The sequence below is a fragment of the Aspergillus pseudoviridinutans genome (assembly GCF_018340605.1).
Source record: "Aspergillus pseudoviridinutans IFM 55266 DNA, scaffold_10, whole genome shotgun sequence".
NCBI classification, from domain to species: Eukaryota; Fungi; Ascomycota; class Eurotiomycetes; order Eurotiales; family Aspergillaceae; genus Aspergillus; species Aspergillus pseudoviridinutans.
The window spans coordinates 575,500-591,202 of NW_025091290.1; the positions used below are offsets into that span (position 1 = coordinate 575,500).

The 15,703-nt window shown below is 43.5% G+C and overlaps 2 protein-coding genes across 2 annotated transcripts; one reads left to right on the forward strand and one right to left on the reverse strand.

The window, feature by feature from the left end:
* Positions 1 to 5,792: 5,792 nt before the first annotated feature.
* On the reverse strand, positions 5,793 to 8,431 carry Asppvi_001970 (uncharacterized protein; the record flags this gene model as incomplete). Its single annotated transcript, XM_043307503.1, has 2 exons — positions 5,793 to 7,802; positions 8,246 to 8,431. The coding sequence occupies 2 exons, from the start codon at positions 8,429 to 8,431 to the stop codon at positions 5,793 to 5,795; spliced, it is 2,196 nt and encodes a 731-aa protein (XP_043163438.1).
* A 3,975-nt stretch (positions 8,432 to 12,406) lies between these two features.
* Positions 12,407 to 13,771, forward strand: Asppvi_001971 (Clr5 domain-containing protein; the record flags this gene model as incomplete). The annotated part of the gene is made up of 4 exons (XM_043307504.1): positions 12,407 to 12,567; positions 12,596 to 12,819; positions 12,878 to 13,626; positions 13,688 to 13,771. 4 exons carry the CDS (start codon positions 12,407 to 12,409, stop codon positions 13,769 to 13,771), a joined length of 1,218 nt encoding a protein of 405 aa, XP_043163439.1.
* Positions 13,772 to 15,703: the final 1,932 nt, after the last annotated feature.

A 15,703-nucleotide genomic window follows, 5' to 3' on the forward strand; every position in this document is an offset into this window, starting at 1 on the left:
CCCTAGGCTAGGAACCGAACCCTCACCGCTGCGAGTTCGGTGAGGGTTGGATTCGATTTTAGCGGTTCGGTTATGCAACTCTAACCATGACTAGAATAGAAGACAGAAGTTGTGCTTGTGGATTCGTACAATATATTMCTTATCTGTGTTTTACCGTGATTATTAATCTTATAATCGTCTAGTTAGTGGACAGTATATCTCAATAATAACAGTATATATGGGATTAAGAGTCATGCATGGGCAAGCTAACTAAAGCAGACCTCTCTAGACCTCAAAAATGCTGTCTCTATACAGTCAAGGATAGAAACTTCAGTGCAGGGGATATCCTTCGCAACCTTAAGCATAGCAGGCTATCTCATGACGAAAGAGAAACTGCATTTTAGAAATCTAAGATGCCCAGTCAGGCAATAGAAGACCTGAGGAGGCTAAAGAAGAGATGCCCACACATCATACTAGGCTTAAGACAATTAATCACTTATCTAGGACTTTAGGCTAATATCCCCTTTAACTTTTTAAAGTACTTAGTGGAATGTGCTTCTCTAATAGTAAGAACTTACCACCACTAGGAAGGCAATAAGATACCTAACCCCCGTTACAGGAAATAAGCCATTATCTGGATATTATCTTTAATATTTGGTTAAATTTATTCCTGGATAAACCTGCGCATGTTAATATCACTTCTATGTATCTATTAACGTAATCCACAACCGAGCGGGCCACACAACCGAGCGGGCCTCCTCACGCGTTTCTACGTGCTTTCAAGAGTTAAGGCAGTTCAAACATCAATCATACCACCAAAATCATCTACCAAGTCACAAAATTCAGTTGAGCAAGAAGGACGGATAATTCTTGCTATATCAGCCCTTAAAAAGCAAGAAATTCACACTGTTTGTGAAGCAGCATGTGTTTTTAATGTACCCTGTACAACTCTCCAGCGGTGATGGAATGGGCATATCTTTTAACCTGAGGCACGCGCAAACAGGCATAAAATGACTTAGAATGAAGAGGAATCACTTATTAGATGGATTTTATCTATAGATTAATGTGGAGCGGCTCCCCAACCATCTTATATATAAGAAATAGTAAATATCCTGCTTGCACAGCGTGGTTCAACTCCTATCTAGACTATTAGAGAGAATTGGGTATATAACTTCATTAAATGGCATGATGAGATTAAAACCCAATTCTCTAGGCGCTATAATTACCAGTGTGCTAAATGTGAAGACCCAAAGATTATCCAAGAATGGTTTAATCATATCCAGATCTTAATAATGTAGTATAGGATTGCGCTAGAAGATATCTACAACTTTAATAAAACTAGCTTTGTAATGGGCTTAGTAGCTACTGCTAAGGTAGTTACAAGAGCTAAGATGCTTGGTTAGCCCTTCCTTATCCAGCCAGGGAACTGTGAATGGGTAACATCTATAGAGTATATTAACTCTACTGGCTGGGTGCTTCCACCATGCATTATCTTCAAAGGAAAGGTCCATGAGGGCTGGTATCAAGATCCAGCCTTACCAGCAGACTGGCAGATTGAGGTCAGCGAGAATGGATGGATGACTGATCAGATTAGATTAAGATGGCTTCAAAAGGTCTTTATTCCTACTACTACCAGTCGTACAACTGGTAGATATCAACTATTGATTCTTAACGGCCATGGGAGCCATCTAACTCCTCAGTTTAATCAAATCTGCACTGAGAATGATATTATTCCAATCTGTATGCCTATATATTCATCACATCTCCTCCAACCTCTGGATGTTGGCTGTTTCTCTCCGCTAAAACACACATATAGTGGCTTGATTGAGGATAAGACACGACATGGTTTCAACTATATTAATAAGTTTGACTTCCTTAAGGCCTATCTACAGGCTTATACAGCAATCTTTTCATCAGATAATATCAAAAGTGGCTTCTCAGCAACTGGATTAATACCACTAAATCCAGATTAAGTACTCAGTCAGCTTAATATCCAGCTTAAAACCCCTACACCACCAGGCAGCTAATCAACAGATTCCATCCCAAAAATACCTTATAACCTCAAGCAATTAAAGAAGCAGGAAAGTACACTTAAGAAGCTACTCAGGGAGTGTATATATAGTCCTCCTACCCCTACTAAGGCTGTGCTAGATCAGCTTATCAAGGAGTATGAGATGGCAATGAATAATGCTATCCTTCTTGCAAAGGAAAATCATGATCTACATGCTGCACATAAGAAGCAGGTTCAAAATTGGAAGTGATCTAGGAGGCAGATAGAAGCTGCAGAGGGATTCTCTATCCAGGAAGGCCAGGAGTTCATTTAACAGCAGAATTAGGCTACTGAAGCTATTCCAACTATCCCGCCAGAGCAGGTAGTAGATATAGAACAACGCCCTCAACGGGCACCCCCACGCTGCAGTGACTGCCATAATCTAGGCTATAGGCAGTTGCAATGTCCACAGCACAAGAATAGCTAGTTTTAGTAATGTAAAGTTATTTTAGGGGTTGAAAATAGCCTTTGATCTCGACTCCGGCCAAAAAATGTATGTGAGGTGGCCCGCTCGGTTGTGTGGCCCGCTCGGTTGTGGATTACGTTAGAGAATCAAATACCCCAGATGACTAAAGATGCAAACTTTATCACCCTGTTAATGAATAGAGGTGAACTCTTCCCTTCAGTGGCAAGTAAGAGCTGATAAGCTATACTGCTAAGCAGCCTCCTAGGAAGGAAGGGCTAAATACTTAGTCTATATTTACTAGTCTAGGATATGCTGATCTTTCAGCCTTATGCTAAGTCCTTAAGAAGACTTATTCAACCTTATTATAAAGACTTGCGGGATGCTCTTATACAAAGTTTTAATAGCACTAGGAATGCATGGACCATTTAGGTTGCAGAGAACACCTTTAATAGCATACCTAATAACTAGTCTTATTCAATGCTTATATCTCAAGCTACTACTACCTATCTTCAGCTATGGCTGTTCTTAATATATTTTATAGAAAGCTTGACTGATGTTAGCCTCCCAGGCTCTAAATACACTAACAATGCCTATATATATAGAGAGACCCCATCAGAGTCAGCTTACTAACTTACCATCTTGGCAACAAAGTTGGGCTTTAATTTGCCTCTGATTTACTTACTTTATATAAGCTTAACTATAAAACCTAGTACTTAAGTATACTTAACTAGCTATTATCCTTAGGAGTTATACATCTATCCTCCCCACTGGGAGGAAGAGGCTCTAGAAAAGGTTATTAATCTCCTAAAGCTCCGTAAAAGGGATGGATATAAAATTATTATTCTACCTTTCTCTATTAATAGTGAGAATCTTAGGGCAAAGAAGCTATATAGACTACTACAGAGGGAAGCATATTATAATAACTATTAGTTCCTGTTTACTCTTCAGGTCTATAGTGCAGAACAGCTTCTAAAAAAGTACCCTACATTATTTACCATACTGTAAGACATTATGTTTAGCTTCTTTAGCTAAGGAATATTACCTTTCTAATCACATCCTATATAGCAGAGGATAGAAACTAACCCATAATCTCCTTAGCAAAAGAAAAGTAATATTATCTCATCACCTATTGCATGCAATCCTTACCCTTTGGGAACTCTAGATAGAAATGAATATCGAGAACACAATTCTGACACAGGAAATAATATAGTATTAGATATTCCTAATCCTACTCAGGGATCTATAATACAAGCACCAATGGCAGAGGGTTTTGAAGATAAGACCTCCATCACACCACTGAATCAACTCTCACATATCTCTCACAGCTGAGGAGCCAAAGAAATTCTGGATGCAGAACACATCCCACAACACAGAATTATCAGTATTCTACTTTTTTAAGAATCATCAGTATTACAGATTCCTACTTAAGGACCCAGAGCTCCATGAGCATCTTAGAAACTTCATTACTTAATTCAAGAATAATCACTATTTTGCTACCTTCCGCGGTCAAATTAACTTAAGTGATATTATAGACTATATTAAAGGTCTACCCTTAGTTCTTGTGTTTACAGAGATGGAGCACACTCAGTTACTAATAGCTGATCTTTAGGAATACATCCGTTCTTTTAATGCTAGAACTGGGAAGCGAAAGCAGGGAAATAATGAGGACTCACAGTCAGCTACAAATACCAAAAGACGCATTAACGACAAGAGAGCTAGCGATAACAGAGCTAGCGATGAAGAATCCGAATTATGAGCCAAGGCTTACCAACAAGTGAAACAGATCAGCTCAGATGTATTACTAGAAGGGAGTTAAATAACTGGGATATCTATAAAGAACTGTAAGTTGTTTCTTCATGATGACTTCTTTACTCTACTGGTTCAATCATCAGCCACTATTCATCGTTATTCTATGAGTTGAGAATACAAGTAGTGTAGGGAGAAGAGATTACTTAGCAAAACAATGCTTGATGCACCCCCAGAAAGATTATGAGACAGTTTCCATGACAAAATGATTACTGGCTTTTGGGATCCATATGATCGTGAGGGAGGAACTAAATGCTTAGTGTGCGATCAGCATCAGACCAGTTATGAGCATTGACTAGTAAAAGCAGGATTCTCAAGTTATTTAAGATAAAACCTGGCGATAAAATCAGTTTGCGCGATATCCTGCTGGGAAGTCGGACTGCCTTTCCGAGCTAGTCCACCCAGAAGGAAAGGCCCAAAAGGTATGAGTACTTTATGCTCGTCACCTCCGAACGGACCACGGCTAGTAGCATCGCTAAACAAATGCAAATACTGCAGGGGCAGAATGCACTGCTACTTGAGCGGCTAGGAAATGCACAAAATCGTACATATGCAAGGGATTTGTGATAACCCTGCGCTCGGCACAGCAATTGACTCCGATATAACGTTCCACGATAGGTAGTTTGTACATAATTTGCTGGGTTAGGAAGCAAGGGCACAGGGGAAGGGCTCAGGGCTAGGGCTGATGGGTCTTAATTATATTCCCCGATCAACACCTTTAGCCCTTCAATCCTCCACCTTTATTCTTCTAGTGGTAGGAGTCAAATAAAAATTGATTGCCTTCATTCTTTTCTATCTGATCTGCCAACAGTCACAAAACTAGCTGAGGTCAAGTGAGTTCTGCCTGAACCTTACCATGACCTGGCAGATGGGTTCTGGAAGAGGGAATTGGATACCCTTCCTCCCTGCAGGGGGGAATTGCAGCAGTTAAACGATATGACATAAGGCCTGTTGTAATGAGCGCGGAGGAACTTGAAGCGGCAAACAGTACATCATTGACAACTTACACACGTTTCATCGTCCCAAGCAATGCCCCGTTTACATCGTCAATCTTGATGATGGAAAAAAGGTCCGGAGAACCCTGTTTCTGGGTGGACTATCACAAGGTCAACCTCATCACGAAAACAGGCCCGTTATCGACAGCCATTGACCAATTAGATTCTGCATAGGATATCCCGAGCCAAGATCTTTACAAACCTGAATACTGGCGGATTTTCACGGTATCCTGTTGGACCTGGAGTGCGGCAAATTTGACCATATTCGGGTCACAAGATGGGAGCTACAAATATTGTTGCTATCTAGAGTTCACAAGAGTCAGGCAACAGAAAGGAAAGCCATGCGGCAAGTATACGCGAAGGTGAGCATAACTAAAGCGCATTGTAAGAGATATAGTTTGTGGATCAAGAAATCTTTAACCTCTTAGAAGGAAAACCACAAGATGTCCGCTTCGCAGGTAGACTCACTGCTTGGAGCATCTGCACAATCTTTTCATGTCCTCTGGATGAGGTAGCCTGCAGTGCATTGCCAAGTATTCCACCCTGGGCGTTGGCATCAACTCCGTGTTCCAATAGCACCTGTACAATATTGACGCATCCATCCTTTACCTGAGGCAGCCTGCAGTGCATTGCCATACTCTTCATCCTGGGCGTTCACATTGGCTCTGTGTTCGAATAGCATCTGTACAATCTTGTCCTGTCCTCTGGATGAGGCAGCCTGCAGTGCATTGCCAAGTATTCCACCCTGGGTGTTAGCATTAGCTCCCCATTCTAATAGCATCTGTACAATCTTCTCGTGTCCTTGAAATGAGGCAGCCTGCAGTGCATTGCCAAAACCAGCCTGGGCGTTGACATCAGCTCCATGTTCCAATAGCATCTGTATAATCTTCTCATGTCCGTGAAATGAAGCGACCCGCAATGCATTGTCATACCCTCCCCTCTGGGAGTTAACATCAGCTCCACATTCCAATAGCACCTGTACAATCTTGGCATGCCCTTCCAATGAGGCAGCATATAGTGCATTGTCATACATTCCACTCTTGGCATTGACATTAGCTCCGTGTTTCAATAGCATCTGTACAATCTTCCCATGTCCGTGAAATGAGGCAGCCTGCAGTGCATTCCCATACCATCCACCTTGGGCGTTGACATCAGCTCCATGTTCCAGCAGCAGTTCAGTAACCTCTTTGTATCCATTCTGTGAGGCCCACATCAACGCATTTGATCCCATATTATCTCTCTTATTAATATTCTTTTCATTCCCAAAGAGCAATTTCCGGACTATATGCGTATGGCCGTTGAAAGCTGTCAGATGGATTGGATCCATATGTGGCGCCTTGTATAACATATCTGTAGTGCGCCAAAATATTGGAAACCAAACTGCAAAATGGCCTTTGGCTGTGTCATAAATGTGATGTAACAGATCTTCAATTTCCTGTTGCTGCGGCAGGGATACGTTTCGTACATGGTCTGGCCAATGCACCGCGGAATATTCCAGAAGACTTTGATTGTCTGTATCTGTTTGTCTTTTACTTTGTTCCAGATCATCCATCAACAAGTATTGTATGCAGATCTGAGACATCAGCTTCTCAGCATCTGTTTGCTGGAAAGCATAGATGGAACTGGGATTGCTGGCAGAATCCCTGTTGATAAGGAACTCCCTGGCTGTCTGATGGATAAGGTAGATTTTTGAATTGTTGATAAAGACAAATAGACCGCACAGTTGTCGTATCCTCTTCGCTAATCTTGCTGGATTGATTCCAGCCTCTGCCGCGATTTGCGACTTCGGCGATAAAGCTATACCCAATGCCATAGCCATCTCTTGTGTTGTCAAGGGACGCCGTGCACCAACAATAATCTGAAGGATCTTCTTCACTGTGTGGACTTGGTTGGACGGAACTCGACCAAGGATCTTCTCATATGCCGCGTCCACTGATGAAGGTATCAGTCGAATTTGTTCCTCAGCCGGCCAGAAACTATTCTGAAATGTAGTACGGATATCATCGATAGCCAGATGTAACCAGAGATATGTGCGGTGTTCCATTTGAAGAAGTTGGCGCTCTAATTGCTGTTGTACATCAGATGATAGTGATGCCGTTTCAGCTAGCTCCTTCACTCTAACCCTTATAACCCAATTGATCTCTTCACGGATTTGATCGTTTTCTTCCTCCCCTTTGAGATGAATATGTGGGAAGAAATCTGTGATAGCTTTGAATCTGTCCTTGATCTCATCATAGGGACGACTGGTAATCAGAAACTTCAACCACGGTGCAAGGGTCGATGAATCAGTTCGACGGTAAAAGTCCTCCAGTCTCTGGATGAATTGTTTTTGATCATTCGGGTGACATTCATCAAGCACATCGAGCATACAAATAGTATTGGCCGATGCGGGATCTGATGTTGCTGCTATAAAGATGCGCCAAAGTTCACCAGCCTCTCGCTGGAGCTTATTCCCGTTCCTTTCCCACGATGGCAACGCATGCTGTAGGAGATTCGGCTGCTGGCTAAAGAGCTGGTGAAGTATGGCACATAATGCCGTAGCAAGATTGTTCTGCTCATCATTGTCCTTGAAGAAAAAGTAACAGATTGACACTGTTGGACTAGATGCTTCAAAGTCATCATCAACAAGTGATTTGGCCAGAACAGATTTTCCACAGCCAGGGTCAGCTAATATCCACAGAACATTGTTGCAGCAACTATTCCACCAACGGAGATACTGTGGGCTTTGCAAAGCCCATTAGCATGTCCCTGGTACACAACCTGGATTTATGTCTTTATGCTGCTCATAGTACGATGTCTTGAATACTTGGTGACACTTCTGTTGCTGTTTGGTCAGGTCTCTAGCCGTTTGTTCGCGATAGTGCCGTGCTTGTTGGTCGTATGCTATGTCCAGCCGTTGATTTGTGCTTTTGACTTCTTGAGTTAAATTTTCTATTGAGCCTATACAATGATCAGTACATCACATACTCTTCGAAATATTAGGCTAATCTAGACATTACTTACTCATACGTCTACTGCAAGGTTCTCTTGCAAGACTTGACCCCGGGGCACATATTCCAGCAACTCCTTGCCATAAGAAGCTGCCGCTAGGGCAGCGTAGCCTTGCCACTGCTTGTTCTTATGCGAATCAGAGTAATCACAGATGCCACGGATAACAATGCAAGGAAAGTCTAACATCAAGCCTGCCGCCTCCATTTCAAAACATAGTGCCCCAGTTTCCAAACGAAGTTGTTCTCTTGTGCAACTGTGTTTGATAACAAAATTTCCTGATGCAATAATACCATAGTGTGGCTGCGGATCTTGACCGCCCTGTTCACTTCTAGTCTCCTCCCATTCTCTTGGACACATATCGCAGGTCTTCTCAGTGGCAAGATGCTCGTGCTTAGTTTTGAACAATCAGTCGCTTTGTGGACTGGGTCGGCCAAAGTTTTCCTGGGTCCGTTGGGTCCTCCTGATCGCTCTTTGGAGATATTCCGGGTATAGTGGATCATCAGTTAGCCCAGCAGCCCTCATATTGTTGACTGCTGTTAATAATGATCTGGGAGGACTGTTCAGAGAGCCAGTTCAGCAGAATACACCGTCCGCAGCGACCTTGCCCATATCATATTGAACCACTCCTCCATAACTGCCTGTCGGGCAGCTAATCACGATATCACCAAGCCGTATATCATGATCACTGGATGGGATCCCTCCTCCAACACCGACCATCAGACCGATCCGTAACGATTTTGAAAACGTACGGACCATGTTGTTTGCGACAGTTGTAGCTGCACAGGCTCCATATTGTCCTCCGGGCAGACAGGCGATCACGACATGGTGTTTTCCAATTCGACCCAATCTATATGAGATTGTATCTGCAGCATCCTGTTCTTCAAGTATTCCAAAGTMTTCATCGAGCATTTCCTTGGCTGCGGCCGCCTCGATAGGCAGAGCACAGATCCAACCGATCTGAAATTCCTCTCGTGCAGGACAAGGCATGGTTGTTATGTGGTACGACCAAGATGAATCTCTAATCTGACGTTGACGGCAAAAGATGGATGTTAACAAAAAAAATTTGAAAGGCAGAAGCAGAGGGCTGACGAATCTGACATTGCTCCAAAGGAGCTGGAGAGCATAATATTAACCACGAAGCTCAGCCTTGTGCGCAGCACACAAGGCTTGGGTTGGGCGGTAAAAGACAGAACACCATTGGCCGCACTGAGGCTGCCTTAGGCTTCCTTGCTTCCTTGTCACTTGCTAAATAAGAGAAAATCCATTTTCACAATTTATATTTGCCCAATGGGATCTCTGTATGATAAAGAACCAGGATAAGGTATACCGATCTTAGATAAAATGGAAATTTCAGATGCACTAGATTAAGCTTGTAATCCGAGCTTTCATCTACGTGATGATCATGACAACAGAAGGCCTTGCTCGATTATCGGAACTTGCGACGTGGCTTAATGTCGCAGAGCAGTTTCGTTCAAGTGCAAATCTTAGTCGCTGTTGAAAGCGGCTACAGTGCAGCGAATAAATTTCAAAATCAAAGCACTGGCAGGGTTTGACAGGCCTTCAGATAGGATGATAGGTATCACCCACTGAACTCAGAAACTTTGAACCTGCCTTTGGAGCTCTTCAGATCGGGTGAGCCGGAGAAGCGCTTTTTGGCCGATACCTTTCTGCAGACAATTCGAGCACGCATGCCCCCCGCACCTCTCTGGAGCATTCTTGCATTGTCGAATCCGCAGCAGTGACCAAGCCTGGAGTTCCTGAGCAGCCCAGGTACGCTTCGACCTGCTTTTGCAATAAGCTGGCTGAGAGAGCTCCACTGCCTGATGGTTTCTTCTGTTGGTGACAAAAGTACATTTAGCGCTGACCTCATGAATGTCACTAATGCTTTAATAGACATCCCGTCTACATTGATCAACAGCCACTGATCTACCGTTGAGGGTCTCAAAGTTAACCGTGGATCCCCTCAATATATTTGCAAAGTCGGCCTTCCTAGTTGACGTCCGACTTGGATCGAGCGAAGGACAGAGTGTTGTCAGAAACAGTGTCAGATGCTAGCAAACGCTGGCATGACTGTGACAAAATGCTTGGTCTCCCAGACGGGCTGTGAATGTCGATGACCGGGTAGAACTCTACATGCGTGGCTACGATCCAGGGCGATCATAGCGAATGGATTCGTTCAAGATGTACTTAAATATAGCCACCTCGCCTTTCAAACTAAATAATGGTACCCGGACTAATTTTCGTCTTTTCCCTTCCTCGACCATCCGCTCCTCAGGCACAGTCTTTGACTCTGTAGGTTCCCGACTCCAATGCATTTTCCTTCTCACACAATTAGAGCGAAGGCAGGGGCTCGGGTTAGCAGGCTCTAGCATCCACCGAGCAGGGGTTAGATAGTGTCATAAATGAAAACCCCAGAGTAGCCCACCTCCTAAGACATCGCGTTAAGAACTCTGAACGCCTCGTACATCGGCAATCCGTTCATTGGAAGTGTTTATGGCGTCGATCAAGTTCAAATAATGCACGATTGGACMCAGCACCAGAGGCTGGTTAATGGTTGCAATGAACCAGTCCAATTGAAGTGATACAATGATCTCTGAGAAAAGTACGCAAGCACTGCATGAACTGCAATGTGTTAGTGCCTTCTAAGGAACAGGAACCATGAGCAACAATGAGATTGTCGCCTTATTTCCCGATGTGATCGGTTGCAGGAATTTGCCCAGCCTGGAGATAAAGAAGACTATCAGGCTACCAGCTCCTGTCGGCAAATCCAGTCCATTGATCAACGTCCACGCCTACCCTATGCTTTTCCCTGACAACTGGGTCTTTGATAGTCGTGCATCCATGAAATTGCCATGGGATGCCCTCTGAAGCAGGATCTGCTGGGGCGGTGGGGTATAGACCTTGTTGACCAGGAAGGGAGAAATTTCAATTGTTTGGGTCGATTGAAGGAGGGGACTATGTTATTGGACATTTCCTGTACTTCTTGTACAACACCAATTGCCTGTCTAGGTCCAGTTACATAGCACTTCTCTTCCAATTAGACACTGTCGGATACGGTCAGATAAAGCGGGCTGCGGTCCATCAGAAGTACTATTATTTTAAGGTGATATATGGGCTCAGCGTCAAGCAGCCCTCTCTCCTACTAGGCTACGCAGCACTGAGCAGTGTAAGTGCACTAGGGAGTGGATTAGTGCCTATATTGCCAAGACCTTGATCCAGTGGCTTACTTGGTGAAATGCTCTATAAGCATCCGTAGGGCAACGTCCAGGCGATGTGACCTGATTGCCACGTCATTTTGGGCTCGTCTTCCACAGCTGCATTTCTGTGCTGACGTTCATAAGGCTTCATATAATCACATTCTTAGTGATATATAGAGGCTCATGCATTAAGGTAGATCTACAGGGCTTTAATGTTTTGGTATAGCAAAGAAACTATAGATCTTGGGAGTCACATCAGGAGACTTRGGTATGTCCAGTTTATAGGGGTTCAGACATAGTATCTAACTTAGTATGCCGTGGTAATTCTGCTAACTTGTTAAGAGATATGTTACCCTTGGCCTCTGTGCGCCATGTAAATTATAGTTAATCCATGTTTGTATATTCCTATCAGCAGCGGCCTCCAGCAGGTCTGTGTTGTGGATGTGATATAGTATGAGTGAGAATGGCGAGCCTTGTGGGATTCTGACGGCCACTGTGTAAGAGGCAGAGTTCTAGGCAGCCCCAAGCCACAAAAGGCTCCAATTGACGATTCCACGACGATTCCTCTTGCGTCAGCCTAGAACATGCTCACATACCACCAACCCCCAAGGACTTGCTGGTCCCATGACGCACTGTGTAACATTCAGACTCTATATTCCCCATCCGTATCGCTGTTAAGCTGCTCAGGGATTGAGTCGTGGTACAGCCCCATATAAATTCTGGCCTAAGCCAATAGGTGACCAAGAATATCTCAACTGGCATACAAACGAGGCGAAGCAATGCTGATCCTTAATATCATTTGCTTTTTCGAGGCGGTGAAGCGGGTGCAGCGAAGGTTTATAAGAGGGATGGGCGCCAATGGTTTCGGCTGAGACATTCTCACATCTTCATTGAGCAGCAACAATACAGTTTCCCCAAATTGATAAGACTTCCACCCCAAAAGGAACTGGCTTTATCCGTGAAGCACACGCATACTCCAATCATGTCTTCGGCCCTGCATCCCACGGAAACTGAATGGGAAGCTTACCGAGAGGTGCTCCAGAAATTATGGATGCAGCTGCCTATGAAACAGGTTATAAAGGAAATGGAAAGCAAATATCAATTTTCAGCCTCGTACGATCCTGAGAAAGGTGTCGCTTGGTGGTAAGCACTGCTGATTCTCGTTGTTCAGGGAGACACAATACCAGCGTCAATTTCGTAAATGGGGTTTTCGCAAGAACCTTTCAGATCAGGAGTGGAAGATAGTCAATTACAAGGTCAAGGCACGTGAGCAGCACGGTCGGAGCAGTATACTCTGTTTTGGGGAAACGTTGATATCCGACGCAAAGATGCGGAAAGAAATAGCACGTCACGCGCCCACTGCTTATGAAGCTGCTCTGTGGAGGATTGGCCCAGGTAGGACGCAGTTCCTAGGCAGTAAAATCAAGCTAGGCACTGACCGTCGCCCATCCAGCTCCCCAGACTCCCGAGGAAATATCGATACGTACCCCTGCATCTGAGATACACCCTGGAACTCCCTGCCAAAATCAAAATGAACTTATTACACAAGACCCAGCCGAATTAAGCGAGAAGATCGCAGAACTACAACAGCTTATAAGCCTACATAGGGCGGATGGAGGTCACGAAAGGGCAAATGAACTCTGCGGTGACCTGATGCAGATCTTGGATGATGCGGAACGGCTTAGGCCTGACAAAGTTATTTTTATCGTTTTCGAGGATGCTGAGCCTGTGGACACTCATACAGTACTGTCAAGGTTTGAAGAACTTCTTCGGCGGTCCCCTATTCATCACGATATTGGATATATACCCACTCTTGATATCTCTGTCGGATATATTTCGTTCCTCTTCACTGTCGCGACTGCGGAGATGAAAGAGCCTCGTGATATGGCTATGGTGTTGCTGTCCCTTACCAAAGCCAGATCCCTCCTAGACGATATAGTTGGGGAATACTTCGCCGAAGATGTCAAACAAACGGTTTTACCTCCACTGATTGACAGTTTTCGGAAGCCACCTGTGCCGTCAAAGGAAGACATTCTGCCCTTAGACGCTCTAATGGATCAGATAGTAAGCACATGCATGAAAGAGCCTTTGTTGGCGACAGTCATATTTTATACGACAGAACACAGCGACCTATGGCGTGACTACACGGTGCGGAAAGATCTAGACGACATGGAAAAAGAAGGACTTCTTGCTTCCAGGGTGGTATGGTACCTGATATGATTCATGCCTGCTCTTGCCCTGGTTTTAACTGACGGGAAAATAGAATGCAGACGGAGAACGTATGTACCGCTTAACTGAACTCGGCAAAAGTGCGCGGCGTCAATTACTTCATGCGGACGAAGGATGACTGTGGGAAAGTGGAATGTATGTTATCGTTGGTCGGAAGATACATCCACTTGAACTACGGCAAGCATTTGGGACAAAACGAAAAAAAGGTAACTTCGTCACCAAGTATGTACACTCTTCCTAGTTCCGTCTAAGTTACGTTTCTATACCATTTGGTATCCCTACTAGGCATTAAATCACCATATCGTATTTTTAGTAGGAATTTAAAACGCCATATAGTAGGATCAACATTGAATCATCATATGGCGAAGAACGGAGTGTTGCTAGAAAAGACCGTCAGATGCTAGCAAACACTGGCATGACTGTAACTAAATGCTTGGTCTCCCAGAGGCTATGAACGTTGATGACTGAGCAGAACTCTACATGCGTGGCTACGATCCAGGCCGTTCATAGCAGATGGATTCATTTAAGATATACCTAAGGTATAGTAACCTGACCTTTCAAGCTTAATAATGGGACTAGACTAATTTTCATCTTTTCCCATCCTTGACCATCTGCTCCTCCGGGACAGTCTTTGACTCTGTAGGTTCCAAACTCTAATGCCTTTTTCTTGTCATGTAATTAGAGTGAGGCTCCTCAATGGAGTGCACATCAAAAAGGTGACGCTGAAAATCTAGGATGCTGCCATACTGCTTCCCAGAGCAACAGGGATGAGGGCAAGAAACTGGGCTTCCTGATGGTAGCAGGGAGAGGTGCCCATCAATATGATTTAAGAGCGTTGTCTTGTTCAGCCATTGCTTGAAACGCTTATCTAGACCTAGGCAAAACCCAACCCGGAACACCCCCCTTGAGCCCAAAACCCAGCCCAGGTAAAACCTGGAACACCCCCTCTGAGCCCAAGCCCAGCCCAGAACCCAACTGGGTAGCCTAGTTGGGTTACCTAGGTTGTTTTATTTTAGTATAATTTTCACAACTAGGCCAAGCTAAGACGCATAATTCTGCTGACTAACATGAATAAAACGTAATCCACGGCCGAGCGGCGAATACGACTGAAGTGCGAATTTTGGCGGCGACCACCAAAATATTCAACTCCACCATTTTCAACGCGCCATTTCCTTTACTTTTTATATATAAATATGCCATTATCTAAGGAAGCCTGTATACAGATGGCTATTACTGCCTGGAAACAGCAAAAAGTAAAGTCAAAACTAAAGGCTGCCTAAATATTTAGTGTCTCTGAATCCTCCCTTCGCAAGCAGCTATCTGGAGTTAAACTATAATTAGAAATATATGTAAATAGCTATAAATTAATAGCTACTAAAGAGGAATCTCTTATTAAGCAACTGCTAGATGCAGATAAGTAAGGCTTCTTAATTCAGCTAGAATTCCTGCATGGAATGGTACAGATTTTGCTCTGTGAATATACACAAGATTTAATAGTAGTTCTTAGAGTAAACTAGGCTTATTCCTTTATATAATATCGCCCTAAACTATGTATAAGATATAATTAAAGAATTATATACTAGAGGGTAAAACAGGAGGATCCTAAGGTTATTAGACAGTGGTTTAAGACTATATACAAAGCTATTCAAGAACATAGTATATATAAAGATGATATCTAGAACTTTGATGAAACTAGCTTTGTAATAGGGCTCTATATAATATCTAAGATTATTACTACAGTAGAATATAGTAAAAGACCCTGTATAGTTATCCAAGGAAACTATAAATAGGTTATAATTATCAAATATGTTAGTTCTAAAGGGACTTCTATACTACTAGTAGTTATCTTAAAGGGAAAAGAACACCAGGCTACTTGGTATTAAGAACCTAAGCTTCTCTAAGACTAGTTAATTATAACTAGTCAGAATAGCTAGATAACAGATGAGATAAGCGCTCTGTGGACCCTATATAGTCACTCCATGCCCTGCACATAGTATTCGCTCCATCCCTACAGCTCTACTCGGATCACTTTAAGTAAATATGTATTGAT